This window comes from Aulonocara sp. 'chitande type north' Nkhata Bay, linkage group LG11 (genome assembly GCF_057382095.1).
Source record: "Aulonocara sp. 'chitande type north' Nkhata Bay isolate Kocher_YH1m ecotype deep benthic linkage group LG11, A_spYH_male_GT1.1, whole genome shotgun sequence".
NCBI lineage: Eukaryota > Metazoa > Chordata > Actinopteri > Cichliformes > Cichlidae > Aulonocara > Aulonocara sp. 'chitande type north' Nkhata Bay.
The window spans coordinates 4,251,507-4,278,696 of record NC_141354.1 but is presented as its reverse complement, the minus strand read 5'-3'; the positions used below and the strand labels follow the sequence as shown (position 1 = coordinate 4,278,696).

At 41.7% G+C, this 27,190-nt stretch overlaps 1 protein-coding gene across 5 annotated transcripts in view; it reads right to left on the bottom strand.

The window, feature by feature from the left end:
* The window catches only part of hace1 (HECT domain and ankyrin repeat containing E3 ubiquitin protein ligase 1), a 28,478-nt gene extending 10,211 nt beyond the window's left edge, over window positions 1-18,267 (bottom strand). For 2 of the 5 annotated variants that reach the window (XR_015131445.1, XM_086310254.1), the window contains exons 1-17: window positions 17,591-17,978; window positions 16,636-16,690; window positions 16,348-16,437; window positions 15,688-15,792; window positions 13,980-14,055; window positions 13,754-13,885; window positions 12,723-12,805; window positions 12,466-12,562; window positions 12,269-12,370; window positions 12,083-12,189; window positions 9,981-10,131; window positions 5,811-6,112; window positions 4,432-4,500; window positions 4,203-4,290; window positions 908-1,019; window positions 393-490; window positions 178-265 (exon numbers count right to left, since the gene is read on the bottom strand). Coding sequence is in view for 4 of the 5 variants with exons in the window: in XM_086310254.1 (XP_086166380.1) it covers window positions 178-265; window positions 393-490; window positions 908-1,019; window positions 4,203-4,290; window positions 4,432-4,500; window positions 5,811-6,112; window positions 9,981-10,131; window positions 12,083-12,189; window positions 12,269-12,370; window positions 12,466-12,562; window positions 12,723-12,805; window positions 13,754-13,885; window positions 13,980-14,055; window positions 15,688-15,792; window positions 16,348-16,437; window positions 16,636-16,690; window positions 17,591-17,729 (1,894 nt within the window). In the remaining variant the exon portion in view is untranslated. The other 3 variants (XM_086310256.1, XM_086310255.1, XM_086310257.1) reach the window with 3 other exon arrangements.
* Window positions 18,268-27,190: the final 8,923 nt, after the last annotated feature.

Below are 27,190 nucleotides of genomic sequence, written 5' to 3'. Positions count from 1 at the left end.
TATTGGGGAGCCATGCTAGTTCCTAAGTGCGACTAAACTGTGCCTCATCTTGTCAAGCACGTCAGTACAAAATGATCTTAATAGCAAGCAGTGGTCACACAAACATGGCATGAGCTCATTCTGTGGATCACTCTGTACACCTGAACTCTTGTGATTTAAAGGAAAAATGCCACGTACCATCAGCTGACTGAGTGAACAGAGCGTAGTCTGGGTTGATGATCTCATTGGATAGAATGTCAAACCACTCCCGAACTACACCTTGGCCCTGAAACACACACACACACACACAGACACACACACACAGACACACACACGCACAGTACTCTGCGTCTTTAATACAAACTACAATACTACTGTTTATACTGTTAACAGCTGAACTGCAGACAACTCACCATACCCTCTTCGCCATGGAAACGAACAGCAATGCCTTGTTTGAGTTTTTCATTGGTGGACTTTGACACCATCTCACAGCTACTCCTAAATATGGAATCTGATGGTGATATGGGGAAATACAATTTATATTTTGTCGAACAAACGTTTTCATACAGATCTTCGGTTTTATGACGGTTGAATGTTATTTATTAGGGTCTTCTTGTCATTTCCCATTCAGCTGGTACACATTTTGGACCAGTTTGTTCGACCAATGGTATTTTGAACCTTCAATGGCCCAACTGCTTTGGGCAGACCTGCTGTATGTTTCCACGTTTGTTTCTGTGTTACGACACTAGTAGACAGAGTTTATTAGATACTTTGTTACCTTTTATCATGTTACTTTAGGTTTTACACCATACAACACCTTCAACTTGCCAACAACCCTCACATGGCCACATTCACAATCTCATTCCGTATGCATAACCCTGCAAATGACATCAGCGACTGGACACGAGCAGCTTAAGTGTGTCTGTACCTCTGTGGATGAGCAGCACATCATTCTCATTGACTGGACGATGAACCATGTCAGAATCCGGCTGGCCGGCCAACAGATGCTCGTAGAACCACTCACACCGATCCTTAAAGGGCTGACGGGAAGACAAGACTTTATTTCACACTGCACAGCACTTTCTCAAACTAATTATCACTTGGCTGTGTTTTCAATTTTAAGGTTGGGGAATTTTTCAATCCGAGTTGATTCCTCAGGAAGTGTTTTGTGCTGAAACGCTCATCTGTAATTCAGAGCCAAGGCCATTTCCATAATATATGCCTTTATTCTCCAAGCACCGAGGAGTGAAAGATAGAGTGCACTGAGAGAGGAATAAGGAAGCCTGTAATTAAAACAAGGACCTACTCCCAGGTGAGCTATGATCCATGGACTTTCATGCTGCAGCTCAAATATAAATACTAAAGATAGGATAATTAATATAACTCAGAACAGCCATTAAAAATTAATGAAGCTGAATAAACTTTTCTTAAGACAAGTGTTCTCGCCGTGAAAGGAACACTTGATCATGAAATGACATGGGGTCACTCAAAGTCTCACAGGACTACAAGATAAATAAGGTTTAAATCCATCGGCCGGGCGGGACCTTTCTGTTGGCGTTTGTACATCCTGCCCTTGGTCTGAGTGTGTTCTCTCAAGGTTCTCCAGCTTCCTCCCACAGATCACAGAAGTCCACTTTAGGTTGAGTGGTAGTTCTAAATTGGCTGCAGGTTTGCGTACGAATAGCAGTCTGATACAAAAAAAGTCAGGTACAAAAAGTCAAATGTGAAGACGGACTCTTCAAAATAAGCAGCATGGTAAAATAAAGTTATTTGGCTAAAGAAAACAAAATTGTCAGTGTTTTTCTAAATAATATCACACTGATCCAACTTTGAAACGGCTTCTGTGCAGAAAGCAGTTTGCTTAGCACTGACTTTAACCACGAGTTATCTGTCATTCAACTTTTATTGTTTCATTTATATCAGAATAACAAGCAGGCTGGCTACTAAGATCATTTTCTTCTTCTTTTTCAAGCACCTTAAAGGATCTGTTGTCAACAAGTTTTGACAGTGTCTTCTAAGCCTAATGATGGTACGCTAATGAAGTCAGGAGACTCAGAGAGTAGGCCTGGCTCACAACCTCTGCTGTAACTAATCACAAAGCTGTTCTATGGGGTTGAGGTTAGGACTCTGTGCGACCAGTCAAGTTCTTACAAACAAACAAACCTGCTCATCCATGTCTTTATGGACTTTGCTTTGTACACTGGAGTGAGTGATTCAAAAGACCTCTATGAGAGAAAAACGTAGGGAACAGTTCGTCCTGCCCAGGATAGGGTTACCAGGGAGCCTTCCAGGAGCAGGGCATGGGGAGGGTGCCTGAGGACGGGCAACTGGTGGCCAGGCCTTAGCCCATGGGGCTTCGCTGGGCATAGCCTGAAAAAGGGCATGGGCCCATCCACCTGTAGGTCCACCACCCGCAGGGGGTGCAGTAGGGGTAGGCTGCAATGTGTGCAGCAGCCAAGGGTGGAGACCCTGGTGGACTGATCCCCAGAGTTGCCTTTGGTGAGAGGTGATGGGCAAGGGTGGGTATCTGTAGTATCCCCTCGGCTTGCTGCCTGTATGTTAGGGTTTTGCCCAGTGGACAAGTGGGTTTGTTCCCTGTGCCTTTGGGTCGGGGAACGGGTCCTGACTGTTGTCTGTGCTTATAGACCAAACAGTTCAGAGTACCCGGTCTTCTTGAACCCCCTCGTTAGGGTGCTTGAGGGTGCTGCACCTGGGGAATCCGTATCTTACTGGGAGACTTAAACGCTCATATTAGCAACAGAGAACTGAAGAGGGGGTGAGTGGGAGGAATGGTCTGCTAGATCTGAACCCGAGCGGTGTTCTCAAACGACAGTTTGTCTATAACAAACACCATGTTAGAACACAGGGGTGTCCATAAGTGCATGTGGCACCAGGACACCCAAGGTTGCAATCGAGGTTGTAATCGTATCAACAGATCTGCGGCTGTATGTTTGAGACACTCAGGTGCAGAGAGGGGCTGAGCTGTCAACTGATCGCCACCTTGTGGTGAGGTGGGTCAGTAGCGGGGGAGGGCGCTGGACAGACCTGGGACACCTAAACGTATAGTGAGGGTGTGCTGGGAACACATGGAAGAGGCCCACGAGCTCGTTCACAGAGCTTCGTTAGCATTCTGAGGGAGACTGGGGACACTGAGTCCAAACGGCCCATCCTCAGCACCTCCATTGCTGAAGCTGTTGCACTGAGCTGCAGCTGCAAGGTGGTTGGTGCCTGTGATGGTGGTAACCCCGAACCAGATGGTGGCTGAAGCAAAACCCGGGTGTAGGAAGAGTTCAGAGAGGCCATGGAAAAAGTTTTTTGAACTTCCTTAATGAGTTTGTGGCAAACCTTTAAGCGACTGAGGAGGTAAAGGTGGTGCTCTGACTGCAATGAGTGTAGTGTGGGTGGAGCGCTGCTGACTTCAACTGAGGATATTATCGGGCAGTAGAAGGAATACTTTGAGGATCTCCTTAATCCCACTGACACATTCCTGTAGAGGAAGCAGAGTCTGTGGATGAGAAGGATGACTCGTCTATCACAGGGGGCGAGGTCACTGAGGCAGTTAAACAACTTGTTGGTGGCAGAGCCCCTGTGGGAGGATTGCCCTGAATCCCTGAAGGCTCTGGATGTTGTAGGGCTGTCTTGTTTGTATGTTGTAGAGGCATGAATGCCTCTGCTGCTGCCCCTAATACCCAGCCTCAGATAAGCAGAAGAAGGTGGATGGATAACTTATAGATTAATTAATAAATGTGGGATCAAGAATGGGTGGTAGGGTCGTCAGTGGGGTGAGAATCACAAAATACTGGTGATAATGAACTAAAAAATGTCAGGAAGTGTTACCACCTGACCGAGAACTCCGGGGCTTTGCCATGGAGAAAATGAAAATCAGAGCTGATATAGAAGAAGAGATGCAGGTCTGCAGGTTTGCACCGTGGGAAGTCGGATGAATGTTCCAAAGACAAATCTTTTGAATACTAGTACTGCTGTACTTATTCTTAGGGACACTATAGGACACACTATAGGAAGGAAGAGAAACTATTCAGCAGAAATAAAGGGCGGTTTTATTAGCTCATCAAAATTATTTAAGCTGTTTACAGACACTGAGCTGCACCACTGCCTCTGTAGGCAGAAGTGGGGCAAATGATGGCTGCCTTTATCTTTCCAGGCAGCTCTCTTTCTCTCTTGTACATAATAGGTAGTCATATATTTATTCGATTATGTCTTACCTGGCCTTTAATGATATGCATGAAGCGTGACATCAGCTCTGGACATTCAAGGAGAAAGTGGAAGTGGTTAAAGATGATCTTTGGATTTCTAAGGAGGAGGTCCAGACGGAAATATAAGGGGAAAAATGAGAGAACAAGGAAATGAGAGTGGAAATCAATTCAGAGAAAATACGTTTCTGGATCAATTCATACTTTCTAATGTTTATGTTAAAGAGCCATGTTGACTCACCTGATAACGAAACACTTGAGCACATCATCATTGTTGCAGACAAACTCAATGAAGCGGGGTGATGTCATTCTGGGTGTGGAAACAGAGAGAGGTCAGAAGGTACGAGAAACAGAAACCAGAGAAAAGACAGAGCAAACTGAAATGGGCAACAGCTCCCTTCATGTCAATAACAGTCCACATTTCCTTGTTAATTAAGCATCTTTATAGATCTAATCCATAAATGTCCACTAATAGTGTGGGAGCAAATGGGATGAAGCATGGCTGCTTCCAGTGGAATCTGCCTCAGATCAGTCAGTCTGACCTGACATGAATGTGAAATATTTCATTTCGTTTTAAAAAGGAAGGTTTGGGGGAGCTATGTCTTCTGAATTCAATCTGGGAGCTGGTTTCACAGAGGAACCACAGCCTGATGGCTGAAGGGTTTCCTCACAATCTAAAGTTTTGACCTGTGTTTTGACTTACAGATAGATATTTGGTTCATAGTTTGCTATGGGTGCCTGCTTCAGTCCTTAAAGAATCAGTCAGTTTTTCCATGGAGTGTATTTCTTCTGATCTATACAGCCGTGATCTGTCCTCGGAGGATCACATTTATCCTCATTACGGCTTTGTTACTTACAATAGTAAAATTCTGAAGCGATGTATATCTTTAGGTTGGGTAAAAAACATCATTCTAGGTTTTGCAGGGATATCACAACCAAATATGTCCTTGAAAATTAAGAGAACTTTATCCCAGAATGATTGCAGATTTATATACAACCATTAATATGATTGGAATTTGGTATCCGTATGGTCTCCAGGGGTTTACTTTTTACATGTGAAGTAATAACGAAACTGATTAGATTGTTTCCTGATTAAAGTATCTTCATCTTTTAGAGCTGTTTGGAGATTTCCAGTCACTTCCCGACAGTTTCAAGCTCAGTTCTCTTTCCCATTTGAAAACATTTGATCATTACACATTAGCAGCATTAGCAGTAGTTGGATGTAGCAGTAGTATTGTAACAGAACTACCACAGTAATAACTAATGATGAATGATAAGAAGAAAACTGAACACTCTGGATTGTATAGCTGCAGGTCTATTTGATTAAAACTGATATTTAACAGTCTCTATGTCAGCAGATGGCCCCGCCCCTCCCTGAGCCTGGTTCTGCCGGAGGTTTCTTCCTGTTAAAAGGGAGTTTTTCCTTCCCACTGTTGCCAAAGTGCTTGCTCATAGGGGGTCATATGATTGTTGGGTTTTTCTCTGTATCTATGAAGCACCTTGAGGCGACTTATGTTGTGATTTGGCGCTATATAAATAAAATTGAATTGAATTGAATTGAAATGATGCCATCTGATGTTTACTACCATTGGATCTGACAGAGGGATGCAGAGCTCATACCCTTGGGGCATCTGACAGGAGCAACACATGTAGAAAGCCTGGATAACAGCACTGAGTCGACTGGCTGTCATGGAGATGACGTCCTCCCCGTCAGCATACGCCTCTGATTCGATGACAATCTGATGATCCAGCAAGGAGGGAAGCTTTGGCGTGGACCCATCATGTTCTGACTCACGCTGTTTCAGAAGCAGAGAGGCTATATCGCTGCTGGAGGAGGAAGATGGGTTCTTCCTATTCCTTTCCAGCTCTGTAGAGATGAGCACCAGCCACTCATCCAGGGAGTGCCATAGTAGCTCCAGAGGCTGCAGGGTGACAGACAAGGGACAAGAGGCTTGAGGAGGGAAACAGAGGATGTCTGCAAGTAGGGCTGGGCGATATGGCCTAAAATCCATATTGCGGTATAATTTGAAGCATGTGCGGTAACGATATATATCGTGATATATTCTTTTCCTCTGTATAACGTATTTTACACACTATAAGGTGCACTTAAAATCCTTTAATTTTCTCAAAAATCGACAGTTCGCCTTATGTATGAATTCTGGTTGTGCATACTGACCTCGAACCAATTTTATGTGGTACACGGCGCTCAGAAATCTGAGTGTTTTAGTACGACTTTGGTAAGCTATGAAGCCGCAGCACTTGATGGATTGTCAGAGCGTTAAGGCTACCGTAGTCAGGAGCCTCGCGGAGGAATCTGGGTCCTAAACTCTGTCTGTTTCAGGTCCCAAAGTCAACCGAACACTGCAGCATCACTGAGAGTTAAAAACTGTCTAAATTCTTTCATCTTTAATAAAACAATCAGCATTGCTGCTTTACCAGGTGTAACAATTAATAAATTATGTTTTCATGAATGCCTGGATGTTAAACTTAAATTTAACGGAGTTAGAAGTTAGCAGGAAGTTAGCTCGCTAGTTTCCACCTAAACATGATATAGCATGTTCTGACTGAGAGATTTCTGAAAAAATTCAAACGTACAGCTCTGCTATCACTTCCAACATAAATGAAGACAGGAAACTAAACAGCAGTGACGTTTGTAGGGTTACTGAAGTTGGGCTAGCTGGTATATAATGATGTGCTACTTGACTGCTAGCAACACAGCTATGTTAGCATAACTGTTAGGTTGATTTTGATAATAGCTGCCATTATTGTACTTAAATTTGTAAACCTTGCCTTAAACTGCATGTTTAGATATTATTCTGTTCCTCCCCTACACATCTAGGGTGTGGGGGAGGTAATTAGTTATAGTGTTTAACTGCAGGCACATCCTATGTAAAGGTTCTGTGTCCTTATTTAGTGAGGATGTTTACTTCTTGCCATTTAGGGGCTCGCCTGTGCTTGTATATGGTGAACTATTAAAGTTAAGCCATGTACAGGGTGAGGGGAGGACGTTCACTCCTTTCTGGTGTTCTGGCATACCTCATATACATCTTAAGTTCATGGGAAGGTTGCATCTTGTCTTGTGATATATGGAGTGTATTCCTTTGCAGACAGCATAGTGTAATATCGTTAGGCCTGGCTGAGCAGGTTTCACAGGGTCATATTTTGACCCACACACAACGACAGGCTATACTCTGTTCTGTCACAGTACGGCTGTGTGCAGGCAAAAGTAGGACCCAAACGCAAACTCACAGAGACAAAAGGTAAACTCAAAAAACACAGCTTTATTGCTGGCGTGGAGTGGGACACGAAAAACAATACAAAATAAACTAAACTGGGAAAACTAAAGCACAAGGAGCCACAGGGAAAAATCACACAGCTATGATGGAGACTACGACACTGACAAAGAGAAGCACAGGGCTTAAATACACAGAGGGATAACGAGGGAATGAGACACAGAAGGAGGGCACAGCTGGGAGAAATCAGGACTGGACGAGACAGAGACGCAAAACTAGAAACACTCACATGAGGCATGGACCTTCAAAGTAAAACAGGAAGTATCACACAGAGACGCGAACTAGACACAGTGGAGACAGCAACTAAGAAACCGAGACAAACCATAAGGCAGAGGTCTAAGAACCAAAATACACAGAGGGAAATACTCAGCTTTGAACACAAGAGACTAGACTAGAGGGAGTAACAAAAGACCAACCATGAGAACATAATGCACAATGCAGGGTGACAGAAAACAAGAAACTCAAACATGCAAAGACACACCATAAACAGAACAGAGGGGGTACAGAGAGACATGAAGGGCAGGGGAGACTTAACATGGGTTGAAACACAAGGGGGAACTAATAAGCAAATCAACATAGGAGGCCTAATGAGCTAAACATACTATAAACATCAAAATGAACTAAAACTCAAAACACTGGGTCCTAAGACCCAGGATCGTGACATGTTCACACAAATGCCTGTTTAAGATGTCACGTATTGATGAAACTACGCATACTCATGTAACCACAATAAAAGGAGCGCTATGGGAAGTCCGGCTGAGAGTTTGACAGGGTTCAAGTGAAAGGAACAGCGCTTAACCTCAGTTGGCCTCCCTCGCGCGAGAACACACAAAGAGCTCTGTCTTGTGTCTTGTTTTGCTGCTGCAATTGGTTGTCTAAATTGTTCCAGCAGGGTTTGTACTTAGATAAACCCAACAATAACCTTAGCACAGTGAAGTTGGAGGATGAACGCTAACTTTTTTCCACTCGATAAAAGTTAACATGAGGGTTCCCGATGGTTAGGGACAAATGCAATCGCATGGCAGGATGCTGTAAACGGACCAAACTTCAGTCAGGAGAACAACTGAGATATTCCATCCACAATACGAGGTTAGTCATTAATATACTGCAACAACATGGGAATACAGCAGCTGCCAGAGGATTCAGCATTAATGAATCAATGGTACGGAAGTGGAGGAAGCGCAGTTTTTAGCTTTCCCCATATTCCAAAAGTGCTTTGTCTCTTTGCTATTATGGCATCATTTGCAGATGACCTCGCTTGCAGCTGCTGCCATGCCTTTGACCAAAACAGGCGCAGCTTGATGACACCATCAACATGCGCTATCGCGGTAGAGCGGTATAGTCAAAATCTCTAAATTTCTATCGTTTCTACCGTATACCGTTTCTACCGCCCACCCCTACCTGCGGGTTCTATAAAGCTTAATTCAAGACTTCAGCTAGCTCAGACCAAATTAACAGAAAGCTGAAATGATCCAAATTACATTTATCCACCTGTGCATAATCCATGAACGTTATAACTCTACTACATGTTAAAGGAAAGAGACGGAGACTGAAACGACATTAAGAGGACTCTGTAGATTTTACTCTAATTAGGTATAATCAGCTGGTTCAGTCCGACTGATGGCCTATAAAAAGTTGTCTCATTATCAGGTTGTCATACAAGAAGCATCTCATGATGGGTTAAACCAGCGAGATCTCTCAAGACCTTTGCAACCTTATTGTTACAGAACATACTGATGGCATCGGTTATAGTAGATTTTATAATAAACTATTGACGGTTCCAGTGAGCACTGCTGAGGCCATAATCTTTAAGTGGAACAAACGTCATTTCACAATAAACAGGCCATGACCAGGTACCCCCTGCAAGATTTCAGACAGAGGAGTGAAAAGAAGAGTGAGAAGAGTTGTCCAAGAGTCAATAACAACTTGTGGGGAGCTACAGAAAGACGGGAAATCAGCAGGTACAGTTGTTTCAAAGCACATTTATGGTTTGCTGAACAACATTTAGACAAGCCTGTGACATACTGGGAGAATATAGTCTGGTCAGATGAGACCAAAATTGAACTCTCTGGATGACCCATGTTTGGAGGTCAAAAGGCACTGCATATCACCCCAAAACACCATAGCAACAGTGAGGTTTGGAGGTGGGAACATCATGGTGTGGGGCTGTTTGGCAGGATATGGCACCCTCATGCTTTATCTAACTGAAGGAAGAATAAATGGGGAAAATGTACCAAAATTTGCTGCCATTTACCAGGATGAAGAGATTCAATGAGGCTGGACCTTTCAGCAAGACAGTGATCCAAACGCACATCCAAGAAGACTTTCAGTTAGTTTCAGAGAAAGAAGACCCAGCAATCACCTGGCATTCTATTCTACTCTAGCACTAACTGCCAACTTTTACCTTTCAAAAGAACAAAACTTTCCAGGTTGTACTTTCCTTTTGTTCTCTTCAACAAGAAATACAAAAGTCTTTGTACGCTACCAGATGTGTTACCTTAAAAACTTGGCTGCGTGGCGTCTTGTTTCCATTGTAGCCCATGTCATTGCCAGTGTTTGGTGATGAAGGCCCCAGGCGGAACACATGGCAGAAAATACGAACAATTCTCAGCAGACTCTTCATCTGCGCTTCATAACTGCTAGACAGGCTAAGAAAAAAAGACAGGAAATAAACACACCTTAGCACTGATTAACTATTGTAGTAGCTTGTAACAAATGCATGAACCTGGATAAGATGCAGTGTTTGTTGGTCTCCTTGTGCTGGGTCTTTTCTTGCTTTATATCTATACACCTTTAAATAACTCTGAGTTACTGAACAGCCTTTTTCATGACACTCAAAATTGAGCTCAGGTGCATCCTGTTTGGAACCACCTTGGACCTTGGACTAGAGCAAAAAATTCATCTTTCAACAGGAGAACAACCCTAAGACAGCCACGATAACAAAGGGTGGCATCGAGACCACTCCGTGTGTGCCCTCTGGGCCCCAGCCAGAGCTCAGACTTGAACCTGCCTGAAAATTCTAGAAGGATCTGAAAATGGCTGTGCACTGATGCTCCCCATACAAGCTGACAGAGTTTGAGAGGTTCTGAAAAGAATAATGGGAGAAGAAATTGCCCAAAAATAGGTGTGAAAATATCCAAAAAGGCTAGACATCCATCCATTTGCTTCCGCTTATCCTTTTCAGGGTCGCGGGGGTGCTGGAGCCTAACCCAGCTGTCATAAGGCAGGAGGAGGGGTACACCATGGACAGGTCGCAGGGCTAACACACAGACACAGACAATCATTTGCACTCACATTCACACCCCACTAACGGCATATCTTTGGACGGTGGGAGGAAGCTGGAGTACCCGGAGGGAACCCACGCAAGCACGGGGAGAACATGCAAACTCCACACAGAAAGACACCGAATTGAACTCTGGACCTTCTTGCTGTGCGGCAACAGTGCTAACCACCGTGCCACCGTGCTGCCCTTAACAGACAATTGCTTTTAATTATTGCTATGTTTATACTCAGTGGCTTAACTATCCTTGAGACATGTATGGGAGTTGATGTGAACACACTTGTGCTAATCTGACTATTTGAACCAAGTCTGGAAAATCTAGCCATAGATGAGAGCAAAAGGTTAAACCCATTTATAAAACCGTGTCTGTTCCCACTACATGAAAAGAATCCTTATAGACTATAGTGAATCAAATACTCCAGCAAGCATGAGTCAGGAAGGTGACCAAGATCCCAACAGTGATATCTTCTTCTGACCAAGTTAATGGCTGAGTATACATAAGTATACATTCTCTTAATGATAAACACATTTAAGTCCAAGAATTCTATCCCTACAGCAAGGTATATTCTGCTATAGAGGTCCTTCTCCACAACACAGAGAGTGAAACTGGTCACTTAAAGAAAGAAGGAACACACGTCAAATACAGCAAGCTTCTTAAAAGGTTTTTCTTTCAGCATGATAATGACCGAAGGTTCAGGGCAGCGCTTGCATCAACCACTAAGCCAGCATTAGCACAACTCTCAGCTGCTGTGTTCTTCTCAGTTTGTCTTTTTACTTTGGACATTTTTCCCAGTGGAAAACAGTTGTCACACTTATTAAAGGCCTGAACGCGTACGTGTGTACCAGCAAAGTGGGGATTAGTAAGTGAGATTAAGAGAAGTTGAGCAGGACCAAGTAGCCGACATGCCTTACCCCACTGTCAGAAAACACAAGTTCCCGCTGGTACCTTTCAACCTCGCACACTAACTCAGGATCCTTCCCTACCAGGGAGGTGACATTCCATGTCCCGATCGATTTGGGGGATCGGTTTGCAAGGGCTGCCGCCCGACACACATTGCACCCAACCTGTATGGCGCCTCCTGCGGGTGGTGGGCCTACAGGAGGATGGGCCCATGTCTCTGTCTGTTACCAGTTTCAGTTAGAAGCATAGATTCCAGTTTATTAATAATAATGTTGTAGTTAATAATAAATTCATTTTTTCTAAGACCTAACATGAGGAAGTTTAAGTTTTAAATTACAGCGACACATTGACACACTGTGTTTAATGGGATAAACTGTCCAGATTTTGGTGAAACATACTCAAATATATGTAATTTTACCTGAGAAGCTTGTGTCCATTGGTGGTAGCCACTTCTGCAAGACTGGTCAAGATCCTGTGGTAATGACTATCACTCTGCTGAGAGACATGTTCCAGAACCTGTCTGAGCTACACAAACACAAACACTCGTAACTAATCTAAAGTATAAAATAGATTTCTGTGTGACATCAGATACAAATTCTGATACCATGTTCTCTTTAATGTCATTATTCTGCGTCATCTGGATGAGGGTCAAGAACAGCCTGCTATGGTGCTGGATGAGAATCTCACAGGTTTCTCCATATCCTCCCTGAGGGCGGCAGAAAAAACTCAAAGCAGAGTAACACAAACCAAACGACGACAAAATAGGAAGAGAAAAAAAATACTCAAAAATGAAACACTCACCTGCACACAGACATCCAGTGGAGTGATTCCATTGTTGTCAGCGATGTACTTGGCACCTCGAGAGAGAAGGATCTGGGCTGTGTCTCTCTGGCCGTGGCTAAAGAATAATGCAGGATGAGTTTCAATACAGCTGGATTCAAACGCAAAGCTAATCTGCTGGTGCATTTGTAATCCCGAAGACTCAAGATGAAGTGTAAAAGAGCTACGAGCACACTCAGTATCACTACTATTATTGTTATTATGACTGATGACATTACCTGCAAGCAAAGTAAAGAGGCGTTGCTCCAGAGACGTTTGGTCGGTTAATGTCAGCTCCACTTTCCAGAAGACAAAGCACCGTCTGAACAGATGTGATACATGCTCATATCACATACTGGAAATATTTATTATTAGAACGAGAAAACAGGAGCTCAGCAATCAGTAACACAACAGAACTGGTTTGCAGTGCACTGGGGATTTACGTTGCCAAATGGTTTCTAGATACTTCCTTTATGGCTGCAGATGTAATTTTCAGTCTGATGGAAGATTTCAGGTTTGAATTTCATTGAGAAAAAATGTTTATCAAATAAATGTCTAGGTATTTAGTATTCTACGCTATTGCGTGTTGAGCAACAGGTCAGACGTGTCTGCCATGGAATGAATAAGATGAGACCAGATGAGAAATCGATAGATTAGCTTTTGAATATGGCTTGTAAAATATTTACAGTTGTGTGATCTCCTACCTGGGTCCACCTGAGTTGTCCATAACAGAATACTCTGACCACACGTATGGACCCAGCAGATCGCGCAGACACTTCTCCCAACATGTTACTCCAGAAACACGAGGAGTCACTCTCCATGTTAACCCAATAGTTTCACAAATCAGAGAAATGGGCGATGAACGATGCGCTGACACTCGCTAGATTAGTTCTGCCGGTCCTGGCTAGTGCTCCCCCCCGCCCACAGCATCCGTTCCACAGACTCCCGGTTCTGACGGTGAACCCGCCCAGCTGGGTTGCTGCGGAAGTTTTCCCAGGAACCACAAGTAAACGAGCAGTCTGTGGTCTACTGGAGTGATAAGGCACTGTGAGGACTTTAAGGTAAGATGGGGCCTGATTATTCAAGATCTTGTTGAACCAAAGACAATATACTGAACAAATGAACGAAGATGCAGACAATCATGCACACACCTGGAGCAAGTAATGTGATTACTAAGAGGCTGCTAAAGCTGACATGTGCTGTTTTGATCCCTGTGCACTAACAAGCAGTTTATATATGTAATTAAAAAGGTTGCTTCTAATTTGCTTACTGTTTTGTGTCCGTTTTGACAGGCTACATGTAGCGCTGTCTGGCCCATGGCGTCTTCAACATCCACATTGGACACATGCTGGACCAGATCATGCAGGAGCTCTGTTCGCCCATTTACTGCTAACCAGTGGATCTACATTAGAGGTTACAGTGTCACTATCTCAACTACAGGAGTTCATTAAACATCAATCATTTATGATTTACCAAGAGGATTCAAGTCAACTCACAGCAGTCAGGCCTTCATTGTTACAGATATTGACGTCAGCATTATATTCCAACAGTTTCCCCATACACTTCTTCTGTCTGAGGGAACAGTACAGGAAATGGTTTAGTGTCACTGGGCCTCATTTACTAATATTTACAAGGAAATGTTCTTACCCCGTGCAAAAAATTTATTTGCACATTAACATGCATATGTTAATAAATCAGAATCTTTTGGGGCCAAGAGCCTTGTACAATCTGCACATTAGGGGTGGCTGTAGCTCAGGAGATCTAGCAGGTCATCTAATAATTGGAGGGTTGGTGGTTCAATCCCTGCTCCAGTCTACATGCAATGTATCCTTGGGCAAGATACTAACCCCGAGTTGCTCTCAGATGCATCCATTGGAGTAGGAATAGATTAGAAAGCACTTGCATAGAAAAAAAAGTATTGACATGAATGGATGGAATAGGCAAGTTGTATAAAGTGTTCTGATAGAGTAGAAAAGCACTATATAAGAACATGTCCCTCCATTTCTTTATATAAGGAAACACATTTTGCTCCAGGCGAAGCAGAAAAAGTTGTAAGAGTGAACCCTGCACCTCTAAGGCTTCATTTAGATTTCTGCCAGTAATCTACATTGTAACATTGTAACAGGAAACCCTACATCATGAGCTTCGACGTAACCCGAACTGCAACACCTGAGAAATGTGACTACATGTCGGGTTGACGTGGCCCCAACTGTTGTGATCGACCATCTTCCTCCTGTGCACTTCTGGCTTCTTTTATTCTGCAGGTTTGTCAGTGAGAGAATAATCAAGCTACGGTTAAACAAGGTTAGCCTGCACTGTTCCATGTAGTGTTTTGGTTTCTTTACATTCATTTTTTGTTTTATTATAATGTTGAATCTTTTGTGGCTTGTTTTATAAAAGTGTAATTAGACTAAAAGGTAAAAATAAAAATTTATATTGTTACAAATGTTAACAACAATAATAGCAATGTTAGTAACAATATTAGTAGTAGTAGGATTTATTTTAAAGACTTGCGTTTAAATTGAGAAGGCAGCCAGGTTAACATTTGCTCACATGGATGATCAGAGGGACTGTTTCTAAAGCACAAATAGATTCTGGTATGAAATATTGATAAATCGCTGATTTATGCTTGAAACGCTTTAATACATGACTTGACCACAGATTTGTGGTTGTCATTGGTCTTTCATCAGCCTTTCTGTTTTACAGATTTAAACCCCATGACTCAGATTTTGCCATCTTAAGGTCCATCGACTAGAAGTAAATATGCATAAAGATAAAGGCTTATGAAAAAGAAAAAGAAAGTGATTCATCCAGTTTCTTCAGTTCCACTCAGCATTTCATAAACAGTCCTTACAGCACCAATCCCAAAAAGTTGATTCAGACTGAAGACGTCACTTGACAACACCTGAACTTTGTAAAACACAAAAAGAAACGTCATGATTTATTTTAACATTAGGTAGTCAGCTTATCTATAATAGAAAACAGTAGGTTGATGGTTGGTAGCACTGAGAAGATTGCAATTCGAAATCTCTCATGAAGCTTCACCTAAACGAACAGCATGATGAGAAACAAAGTGTCCTGTAACACATGAGCTAAAAGTCCAGTATTGAGACACCCTGACATGAACAAAGGTGTATTGTAGTAAATATAACAAGACAACATATCAGAAATGAACATATAAACAGATTAAATACAGCAACACACCCATTCCTGGCAGCAAGATGCAGAGGGGTGCAGCCTGAGATGTCCTGATAGTTTGGATTGGCTCCTCTCTTTAGCAGCAGCACCAGACACTCCAATGAGCCACAGCTGTACACAGAAAACAGCGTATTTAGTGCAGAACAACAGACTAGGCAACTCTCTGCATGTACACTGAATGAGAGACTGTTTGTCATCTGTTTGACAAACTTGTGATTGTGGTACGTTACTTTTTTAGATCTTTTTCACTCTGTCAGAACGACTCATGATTTAAGAAGCGGGACAAAGTTGTTTGGACTTTATAAATTATAAATTAAGAGGGGAAAATACTTTTTCACTGCACTGTATTTCACTGAGCAAGCACCATTACTAGGAAATGTGCAGACGTAAAGTGGGAACTACTTATGGCCTTGGTGTTACTTTTTGATTCCACTAAATGCTTACCAGAGACTGAACCAGTGACAGCAAGCTGGACAGGTTTCTGCTAGCATCACATTAACAGGACTTACAGCACAACTTATTCCACAGTTTAGAGTTTATTTTGAAACAGAAATCGTTTAAAAAGGACTACTTTAAAGAACTCTTTGAAAATATTCAGCAAAGTAAGTAACTAGGAATTGAATGTCACAGTTACATTTGTGATTACAGCTGTAAAGTCTCTCTTACTTGGCTGCGATGTGTAGCAGACTCCTCTTCACTCGTCCAAAAGCATAATTCACATCAAACTTGGAGTTGAGCAGCAACTCTGACACTGATCTGAGGGAGGAGTGAACATGTAAAAACATGTCAATCCTTCTGCAGCCGTAGATTAGATGTGCAGTGGCAAGTATACTACTGCCTAAAGTAAGCAGACATACCATAATATACGTTTCCATCTAATGCACAGTGAGCCAAAACGAGCACATAAATAAAAGTGAATGAATTAGTGATGAGTACAGTCTGCTCCACGTGTACCTGTGCTGGTCTGCCATGACCATTGGCATGAGTGTGTACACCGCTGTCTCATTGTCTGTGGTGAAAATAATGCAGAAAATATCAGTGAAAGCTAACACCTGACAAAGACATTACGATTTATTAGCAACGATTCATCAAGGAATTTGAATGACTTGATTACAAAAATCAATTGTTTCCTACTGGAAAATGGGTAAAAGGAACTTTATTTGATGTCTTAGTTTAATTGCATGTATACCTTTTTATGTGACATTACTGTACTGAGACCGTTTATTTGTTTTCTCATTTAGTACAACATTTACTTGAAAAGCTTTCGTTTTAATATGACGTGTAACATACCAGGGGAACACCACTGGAGGGATAAAACAATCCTTCCAAAAACATTCACTTGTGTCTAACACAGTCCAACATGTCCCAGAGGAGTTGAGCTGGGCTGGAATTAGGTGACTGAAACCATTAGCACATGACCGACATCGTTTTCATCCTCGTGGAACCGTTTAGCCTCGACAGGCTCGGCGTCAGCTGTCATTGCTCACGTTAAAGCTAGGAAAGGTGAGTGATATTCCATCATGAACAACAAAAAAGGTTTACTTAAATAAAGTTCAGAGCGAGGTCATCAGCAAATTGTTGTTTATTTCACTACATGTATTTTACCTAGTCGCCTGCCAAACCAATCATGAACAGCACAGCTCTGAGTGGCACAAAGCACCTGTTACCTTGGAGAGACAGTAGTTGATGCCTGCATTCACCCTCTCACTCACGTGAGAAACAGCTGTTCATCTGGGGTTTTGTTTATTTTATTTTTTTCATTTCAGTTTTACTTATATGGCGCCAAACCACAACAACTCTCAATTCGAGGCACTTTATGCCCCGAGTATTTTTTTTCCAGGTGCCTCTTTTCAGTCCTGATGTAATAAACCTCTGTCCTTTGCATGTCATTAACCTGACTGTACTTTACCTGATGCTTCTACTTTGTGTTTGGTCCCATTTGCTGTTTGTGGGCGCTCTGTCCTCTCCTTCCCTTGGCTCTCAAAAGGCCACAGCAGCTGGCTGCCCTCCCTACACCTGCGTTTGCTGGAAGTCTCCTCCTGTTTCATCTGATTGCTGCGGATTCAGTGTAAAATCTTGGCCACACGACATAAAGCGCGTTGAGAGAACTGTTGTTTTGAAATTGCGCGTTATAAATAAAACTGAAATAAAAACCTGAATTTTGTGTCATTTTGAATCTTTACAAAGGGAAACTACGTTTTCCAAGCAGCATTGGTGCCTGCACCGATCAACACACACACGTAATAACTGATGGGGAGATCACTTTTGTCCATTATCTAATAAATGAATGCTCGGTCATACTGCATCGCTACCTTCCGGGAGTTCCACGGTCCTGGCCCGGCGAAGAGACCGGGTCAATCGACTGAGCTGTACGTTGAGCTGCTCCATCGCCCGTTCCATCATAGATGGACGGTCCACGGGGTTAAAACTCGGGGGAAAGCCTTGGTCGTGGGGTCGGTATCTTTCTAATGCGGTTGTGTTGTTATCTGGTGTCTTCCATTGGCCAGACTGTACACAATGATTTATGAAGCTGTTATTGCCATATTCCACACTTCCTGTTGTGATGACGGTCAAACGCAATGCACTATGGGTGCATTTTGCTGTGAACCGGAAGTATCTGCGTGGCGACCATAATCAAGGAGAAGGGTCTGGCTGCAGCCACTGGCTGGCTGTGTCCCAATTCAGGGTCTGCACGCTTGAAGTACGCGCACTACGCGTACTACGTACGGTGCGTACTATAAGTACGAGAAGTGCGGAAGTGAGTGGCTTGTGAAATGGGACGGTATACGCTTCGTCGCGCTGTTCAGGTTGCCTAGCAACCATGATACTAACCGCGACACACGTTACATTCAGCTTTGTTTGACAGAAATGAAGGAGAAAAATGTTTTGTTGGTCATTCATTTTTGTCATGACATCACTTTGATTAGCTGAGTATCTGAGGCTGAGACCACAGGACTGTAAACTTGATTGTTGGGCTTCATGTCTGTGCTGAACAGTCATTTAAGATTAGCTAGTAAACAACAATTAGCTAATGTTGCTCATGAGACTAAAGTCATCTCACTGTGGTAATGTAAATATAATATGGCCAATATTATAGTATATATATTAGGGCTGGGCGATATGACCCAAAATTCATATCTCGATATTTTTTAGCTGGATGGCGATATAAGATATATATCTCGATTTTTTTTTTTAAAGCCATAAGTTAAGAACAAAAAGAGAGTTCTTAGTCACACTGTGTCCCAGATGTCACACGGGCACTTTTATTTACATACAGCGTAGATGTATATGAAGAAATTACTCAAAAAAAATTATCAGCATTTATTAAATAATCATGGTCCATAAATAAAAGAAAATGTTGTTTTTGTGCATAACAAAAAGCTCACAATTGTGCAGTCAAAATGTAAACTAATAGACGCTGAGCATAATAACAAAGAGACAGATTTCACAGCTGCACCACGTCTCTGAACAAGTGCCATTTGTGGTCCTTATACACACACAGTATGTATCACTCCGCGAGGCTCCTCCCCGGTAGCCGTAATCCTCCGACATCAAGCGGTGCAGCTCCGTAGCTTAGCAAAGTCATATTAAAACTTTTGTTGACAGATTGCTGAGCGCTGTGTACCACATAAAATCGGTTCGCGGTCAGTAAGCACAACCAGAATTCATACATAAGGCGCACTGTCGAGTTTTGAGAAAATGAAAGGATTTTAGGCCGTGCAGCCCCTCCTGGCTGCATGTCGTTAGCGCGGTTAGCTCGTTAGCGTGGTTAGCTCGCTAACACGTTGACGCCGTCCAGCCCCACGCACGGGGCCATCCGCGGTAACTCGCTAACGGAGATTTTCCGCTTTCATCTTGTCATTGCCTGCAGGTGAAGCTATGGGGGAGGCGGAGTTGTGTTCAGTGAAGGAGAGGCAAGGCAGAGTAACGTTGCGTAGAGACAAAAGTGGACGAAAGAGAGGCAAACCTGCGGCTCCACAAGTATAATTATAACGTAACATAGACTATATCGATATAAACGATATTGCCACATCTTATATCTCGTATGAAAATATATCGATATTTTTAAAAAAAACTCGATATATCGCCCAGCCCTAATATATATATATATATATATATATATATATATATATATATATATATATATATATTACAGCAGTGAGCCAAAGATTCAAGTTGCAGTTATTCATATATAGTTATCACCTTAAATCTTCAGTCAAAGACAAGTATCTTTGACAGTGTATATACAGATGTATTATGCATAAGAGACAAATATATTGTTCTTTTAATACGTTGACATTATTACATTTGGCTCAATGCTTACATACATGTGTAAAAAGGAAAATGTAGGAGCTGTGATAACTGTGTCTGATAGAATGAAGAGTAGACTGATATATGAAATATTCCTTTATTGGGTGAGAAAATCAGACCATGTCATAACTGCTGTAAGTCGCACAGAATAGATATCAGTAAGTAACGTATTCTGAATACTTTGGATTACTTAATATATTATCATGCTTTTTACAACAACGTGAATGTACTATTGCTGTGATTTATTACTGTTACTGAAGTCCACGACTCCGAACTGTAGTAAAGGGACCTCTGACTAATACGGCGGGGTCCCTGTCGGCTCGTAGCCGAAAAATAGCTTTACTTTGTTGTGTGGGTCAACTTTTCTTGCGAGAGACAGAGAGAGGCGTTGAAAGGCTCCAACGGAACTTATTGTTTTCGGAGGAAAACACGAACACAGCGTACAGTCGAGTCTTAATAGCTTACTTACAGCTGGGCTCGTCAGGCACTCTTCTTGGCTGAAGTGGTTATTATTATATTTACATGCTTCCAGCTCCCGTTTTTCCTCGATGACAACTCGTACCTTTCCACTCCCCTTTTTCTCCCTCCTCGCGCTCACAGACCCATTACGTGTATGGCAGTCCATTCTCCCTGCAGCACGGACTACACTGCCCATGATGCTACATTCTTTAGAGCTATGCTTGTAGCACTCTGCCTGTTAGCTTAGCACAACAACAACAACAACGAAAAGGCGCTCTCTCACCCAGGAAACACACAGTCGCAGAGAGAGAGAGAGCGTCGCCCTGTAACCATGGCAACCGTAACCCTGCCGCCTGGAACAACAGAACGTAGCTGTCAAACAAAACCCAAACAGTCCTGACCCGCGACAATATGAAACAGGAAAGTACCGCAGTGTAATCCATTTATTTCAACAAAGTAACTGTATTCTGAATACCACCTTTTTAAACGGTAACTGTAACGGAATACAGTTACTCATATTTTGTATTTTAAATACGTAACGGCGGTACATGTATTCCGTTACACCCCAACACTGTAACACTATAGATCAACTTAGCTCAGAATATATAAAGCATATAAACAGTTACAGCAATATGATGCAACAAACACAGCAGCTACTGATCCAAAATACTCAAAGCTTCATAGAACTGAAACCAACATTTATTTTAGCTCCATTCTGCTGCTGATACAGACTTTAGGTTTCTGAACATTAAACTTGTTGCTGCCTTTCATAGTGTGTAACTTGAAGGCCCTGAGTACTCTGAGTACTTTCTCCCACACTGGAAACACTGGGATGATCACATTATTTGAACATTACCTAATAAGACTGATTCAGCACAGACAGTTATGTTAAACTTTCCTAGCAGTCCTTCACAAACAGGGAACAGTCTGTCTATTCTCTCCATCTGTCAGCTGCTGCTGGCTCTTCCTCCTCCTCTTCCTCACACACTGCTGAGTTTGTCCTGGTGGATCATCAGGGGTGCAAAGCCTCACAGATGATGTGCAGCAGTGGGTCCCTCAGTCTGTCCTCACTCTGGACACTTGCAGTCGTCACACATGGAAATCAAATGTGTGATAAGCTGCAGGATTCAGACACAAGTGTAACTTATAAACACACGTTCATACTTTTATTACACAATCAGAGAGAAAGAAACAGAGAGAGAGTGCAGGACAGACAGACAGGTGGCAGTCTCAGGTGTACACACTGCTACAAACAGGAGGATTTAGTGTTTGTGTTATTACGAGTGTAAACAAGAAGAGTTCCAGATGGTGCAGTGGACACATGTGTGACTGCTGTGATTAAAGCATCTTTCTTTCAGCTTAACGAGTGAACCGTCAGCTCGTTCAAACACACGTTAAAGTCCGTTTGGCTCGACACCACCGAACAGAGGCAGCAATATAACACAGCTCACATTAACAGTGCAGTGAATCCTGCTTGTGCCGTGATGTTCAGGACTGCAAACCGAGCAGCATCACTGACTTTCAGCTTGTTGTGTTTGTGGATATATGACTGACTTTAATTATCCATAAATCATCAGATTCTCTGTAAGATTAAAGTCAACTATTGAACGGTGGATATTTTGAAGTAAAGGCTTTAAAACCAAGTTAGTACAAACGTCACTAATGTCACATAACTTTGCCGACATGTGGCCAACAGTAATGTTTTAATGTTCTTCGTTATTCAACATTCGCACATAAATAAGTGACGTCATATTCAGTACTTACTTTTGACAGTTCACTCTTCGGCCGCTCCCTTCTGCCTTCTGCCGTATTTTGCGGCAAAATGAGCCACACGCACCGCCGCGCTATGAATTTTGGGATATATGGGACCACGAAGCGTGCACCGGACCACGCTTGATATTTGGGGAAATCAGTTAGGTGGCACTGAATTTTTCCTTACTTGTAATTTTGATATTGATAAAATCCCTTTAGAAACCTCTGCTTTTCATCGTCAAGCTTTTTTAGCTTGGACTCCTATTTACAAGCACTACTTTAGTCCACACAGTTATTATATCTGGAATAACAAGGATGTTTTATTTAAAAGAAAATCTCTCTTCTTAGATAATTGGTTTAGGAATAACATTGTTTTAGTCAACCAATTATATGATTCGAATGGTACGCTTTTCTCCTATGAAGAATTTTGTTTACATTTCAATTTAGCTATAAATCGTCATGATTATACAAAAGTATTTGGATCAATACCATCAGGGGTTTGTATGCTGTTTAAGAATCAACCTAATATCACTTCATTCCACAGGCCGTACAAACTTTTGTTGGCAAGATTTGCTTTTCTAAGCAATCTAAAAACAACAATAAATCGATCAGATCTTTATTTCAGAGTACCATAACCACGCTACCATATGTTATTTTTTTCTGGAACCGGCTGTCAGATGGTGTTATGTGGAACGAAGTTTGGAGACTGTCATGGTCCTGAGTCTGAGGACTCAGTGTTTTGTGTTTCCTTATGCTTTTGTTCATTCAGAGTGTGTATTCTGTTGTGATTTTGCCATTTGTTAGGTTTCTGTTCTTTGCCTGCCTGCTTCCACTTCTCTGTGTTCCCTCTGTCTGTCCATGGTGTTATTGTGTCTGCTCATGAGTCTGCCTGTCAAGTTCAGTGTCCTGTCTGGTTCACTGTGTCTGTTAGTTTCCTGTTTTATTCTGAAAGTTCATGTCTCATGTCAGTGTGTTCAGTTTTACCTCTCCCCTGTCTCGTTAGCCTAATTGCTCCCAGCTGTGTCTCCCTCCTGTGGCCCATTCCCTGATTACTCCCCGTGTATTTAAGCCCTGTGTCTTCCTGTGCTCTCTGTTGCGTCGTCTGTTTAATGCCATGTCCGGCTGCATCATTCTAACCCGGTGTTCAGTCTGCATCTCTCTGCCATCTTTCTTTGTGTATTTTGTTCCTCCTCCCGTGCGTGTTTGGTTTAAGTTGAGTTCTTTAGTTTCCCCCAGTTTAGGTTGGTTTACTCCCCGCTCTGCTCCTCCTGTTTTTGTCACCTTATCACCTCTGCAAATAAACATTCACTCGCACCCCAGTCAGTGCCTGCATCTTGGATCCTTTTCTCAATTCACCACACGACTGCTGTGCAGCCGTGACAGAGACTCCCTAATCAGTTTTTAATTACCAACAAAATTAAAGATATTTCTTATAAATTAATGCACAGAATTTATCCTTCTAAAGATTATCTTCAAAGCAAATTCAAATTAGACATTGATACAAGCTGTAGCTTTTGTAAAACTTCCAAGGAATCTACTACACATCTTTTTTGGTTTCGTAACCTTGTACAAGATTTTTGGCAGAGTTTATGTGTTTTTATCTCAGAAAATGTATTTAAAGGATTTGTACTGTTTTGGAAATATGTTTTATTTGGTCTGCACAAAAACCAAAGACAATTCAACTTTGATAACAGATATATGATTAACTTGTTAATTTTAATGGCTAAATTTCATATTCACAAGTCCAAATGTTTAGGAAGACATCCCTCTTTTTATGTATTCTCCTTTGAACTTGTACAGTATCTTAACTCAATTAAGAACTCCACTAACCCAAAAGCTATAAAAACTATTGGTGTTTGTGAAAAAATCAAGCTCTTTCAATCACTTTATTCTTTGGCTTGATCAGTTACTTTCCCCCTAGCATATTTATATTGTTGGTTCTGAATACTGTTCCTGTGTCTGTTTGTCTATGGTATACAATTCTTTTGTAAGCACAACACCATTATTGTGGTACTGTTTAATTCCATTTTGTATTGTACTGATGTTTAAATAAAGGTTTTGGGAAAAAAAGATATTTGGGGAAATCGATGGCGCATTTGGAGTACACTTCAAATTGGGACAGCCGTCGTCGCGTGGCGGTGACGTAATCGAATTGTTTTGTTTTCTTTCTTTTTTCGCTGTCAAAGTCGATCTTTTTTTTTTTAAATTTGCATTTGCACAGAAATGCACAACAATTATGTCAATCTCTACAAAAATTCTATTTTCCCAACATGAAATAGTATCAGAACAGGCTGAATTCCAACATATAGAAGATAGATAATGAACAGGAAGTACAAACAACAACAAATAAATAAATAAAAACAAACCCCACACAGAATCAAAGCAAACAAACAAACAAAACAAAAAAAAAGACGTTATACCTTAGGGGTTTTCTAGCAGATCTAGTTCAATAATCATATGATTCAAAACCAGAGTTTGTTTTTTGTCCATAAATTTAACAGATGAGAGGAAGAGGCAGAGTTCTTTGTGAAAAGTAAAAAAGGACGGCTTTGTTTTCAGAAAACGACATTTGTGAATGAAGAATTTGCCCATAATAATTATTACATTTAGAACATTTTCAAGCTTCTTTTCTTTTCTTAGAGAACCAAAGATAATATCGTTTTTAGAAAATTCAAGTAAGTTTGTAATCTTTGGAAAGAGCCAGTAGTGCACATCATTCCACAGGGCTTTACAGAATATACAATTATAAGACAAATGTTCTGTTGATTCAATATCCCCATCACAAAAAGAGCAAGAATTATTATCAATAGCAAAGCGACGTCTGAGAAATTCTTTGAAAGGGTAAATACCAGAAAGGATTTTGTAGTGGACCTCCTTAGCTTTGGGTGGAATGGGAAGTTTTAGGTAATTTTTTCGATCTCTTTCTTTTGATCACCGGAGAACAGATGTGAGAAGGAATTTGGATTGGATCTATAAGGGAAAAAATATTAGTAAATAATTCCCTAATTTGGGAGTTTTTTAGACTGTTAGCTGTAATGTTGTGCCCATTTACCAAGAGTTCAGGGAGGTCAGGGGATCTATAGTCAGGGTTTTGTAAAAGATTATATGCTGTACATAGAATGTTTTGAGGGATAGCCTTAGTAATTTTTTGAAATTCGTTGTTATTTATTTGCAGATTATAATTGGTGGTGAAATCTTCTAATAAAAATTTACCTCTATCATTTAACAAATGCATCACTGACCAGATGCCCTTATCGTACCATTTTTTTTATAAAGATTGATTTGTTTCCAACGTTTATGTAGCGACAGTTCCATAGGGGAGTGTTGTGTGGCTATAGTTATGTTTGTATATTAATTTCCAGTATAATACAACTTGCTGGTGAAAGGAAGAGAGCTGTATGGGGAGTTTTATGTCAAAATCACATCTAAGTAAAAGATTAATTCCACATAGATCTGAGAATATTTTGCTTGGAATGTGAAACCAAAGGCTATTTTGACTTCTTAAAAATGACCTAAGCCAATTTATTTTTAGGGTGCCATTTAAGCTATGTAATCGCACTTAAAATGCATACTTCAAGCGTGCAGACCCTGAATTGGGACACAGCCACTGTGGAGCGCCATATTTCGACTGCCACAGTAGCCGGAAATACGTACCCTGCATGGACACAGTGGAGTGGATCGTAAAGGTTGGGACAGAGTCTTTCATATGTACATTTGCCGTAATTTCATAATTCTGGCAATCTGGCACTCTGTTTGCGTTACAACAACAGTCATTTTTAAATTGTGTGTGTGGGGTTTTTTTTATCGTCCTTCCTGGCAGAGAAACACATGTGTCTGTTTACTGGCCCTGGTTAAAGTGAGAGCGCTGGATTTGTCAAGGCTCTGTGTGCGGGCAGGCGGAGAGGAGGATCCAAACGCAGGACTCAGACACAAACGTGAAACTCAAAACTTCAGCTTTATTGCTGACATGAAAACCAAAAGTGAAGTGACCACTGAAACCGGAGACCAGGAACACACAGGCATAAGCTGAGGGTACGACGCGACACTGAGCACAGGAAAACACAGGGCTAATATACACAGGGTGGTAATCAGCGAATGGGCAACAGGAGGGAGACACAGCTGGGAGAGATCAGGGTTAACGAGACGGGGGAGCCAAGCTGCCCACACTAACATAAGACGCAGACCTTCACAATAAAACAGGAACAAGCAACCATCACACTAAGACACAGACTTGATATTTGAGAGACAGACAGAAAATGACACATGGAACTAGACATATACTAAGCAGACCCAACCGAAGAACAAATCCTAAACACAAACATGAAACTCTAATAATAAACATCATAATCATCATCATCATTAACACAACAAGAGAACAAGAAAACAATCCCTGATGCAAAATTACACCAAAACATAATAAACTCAAAATACTGGGTCCAACGGACCCAGAACCGTGACAGGATTAAGGGCTTACAAGACAAAAAATACACAAAATACTGTACTTCTTACTTCCACTTCAGTAAAAAGTTGAGTGAATACTTCTACTTTTAGTCGAGTATTTTTAAACAGAGGTATCTGAACTTTAGTAAGGAATGTGTGGACTTTTGACACCTCTGGTTAGCATTTAGTGGTCAGTTTCAAACGTATTTGTTTTTTGCTTGTTATCGAACAAATCCACTACTTTTCACTGTCAGTAACATCAATGCACATCGTTCCATTCAGTGCATATCACACTTTGTCTTTCATTCCACCTGCATCAACATTGAAAAGTTTGTCACAAAGCGATTTATATATTTATAAATACTAATACTCTCTATTCAGGCAGCACGGTGGCACGGTGGTTAGCACTGTTGCCGCACAGCAAGAAGGTCCTGAGTTCAATTCCACCATCAGGCCGGGGTCTTTCTGTGTGGAGTTTGCATGTTCTCCCCGTGTTTGCGTGGGTTCCCCCCGGGTACTCCGGCTTCCTCCCACCGTCCAAAGACAT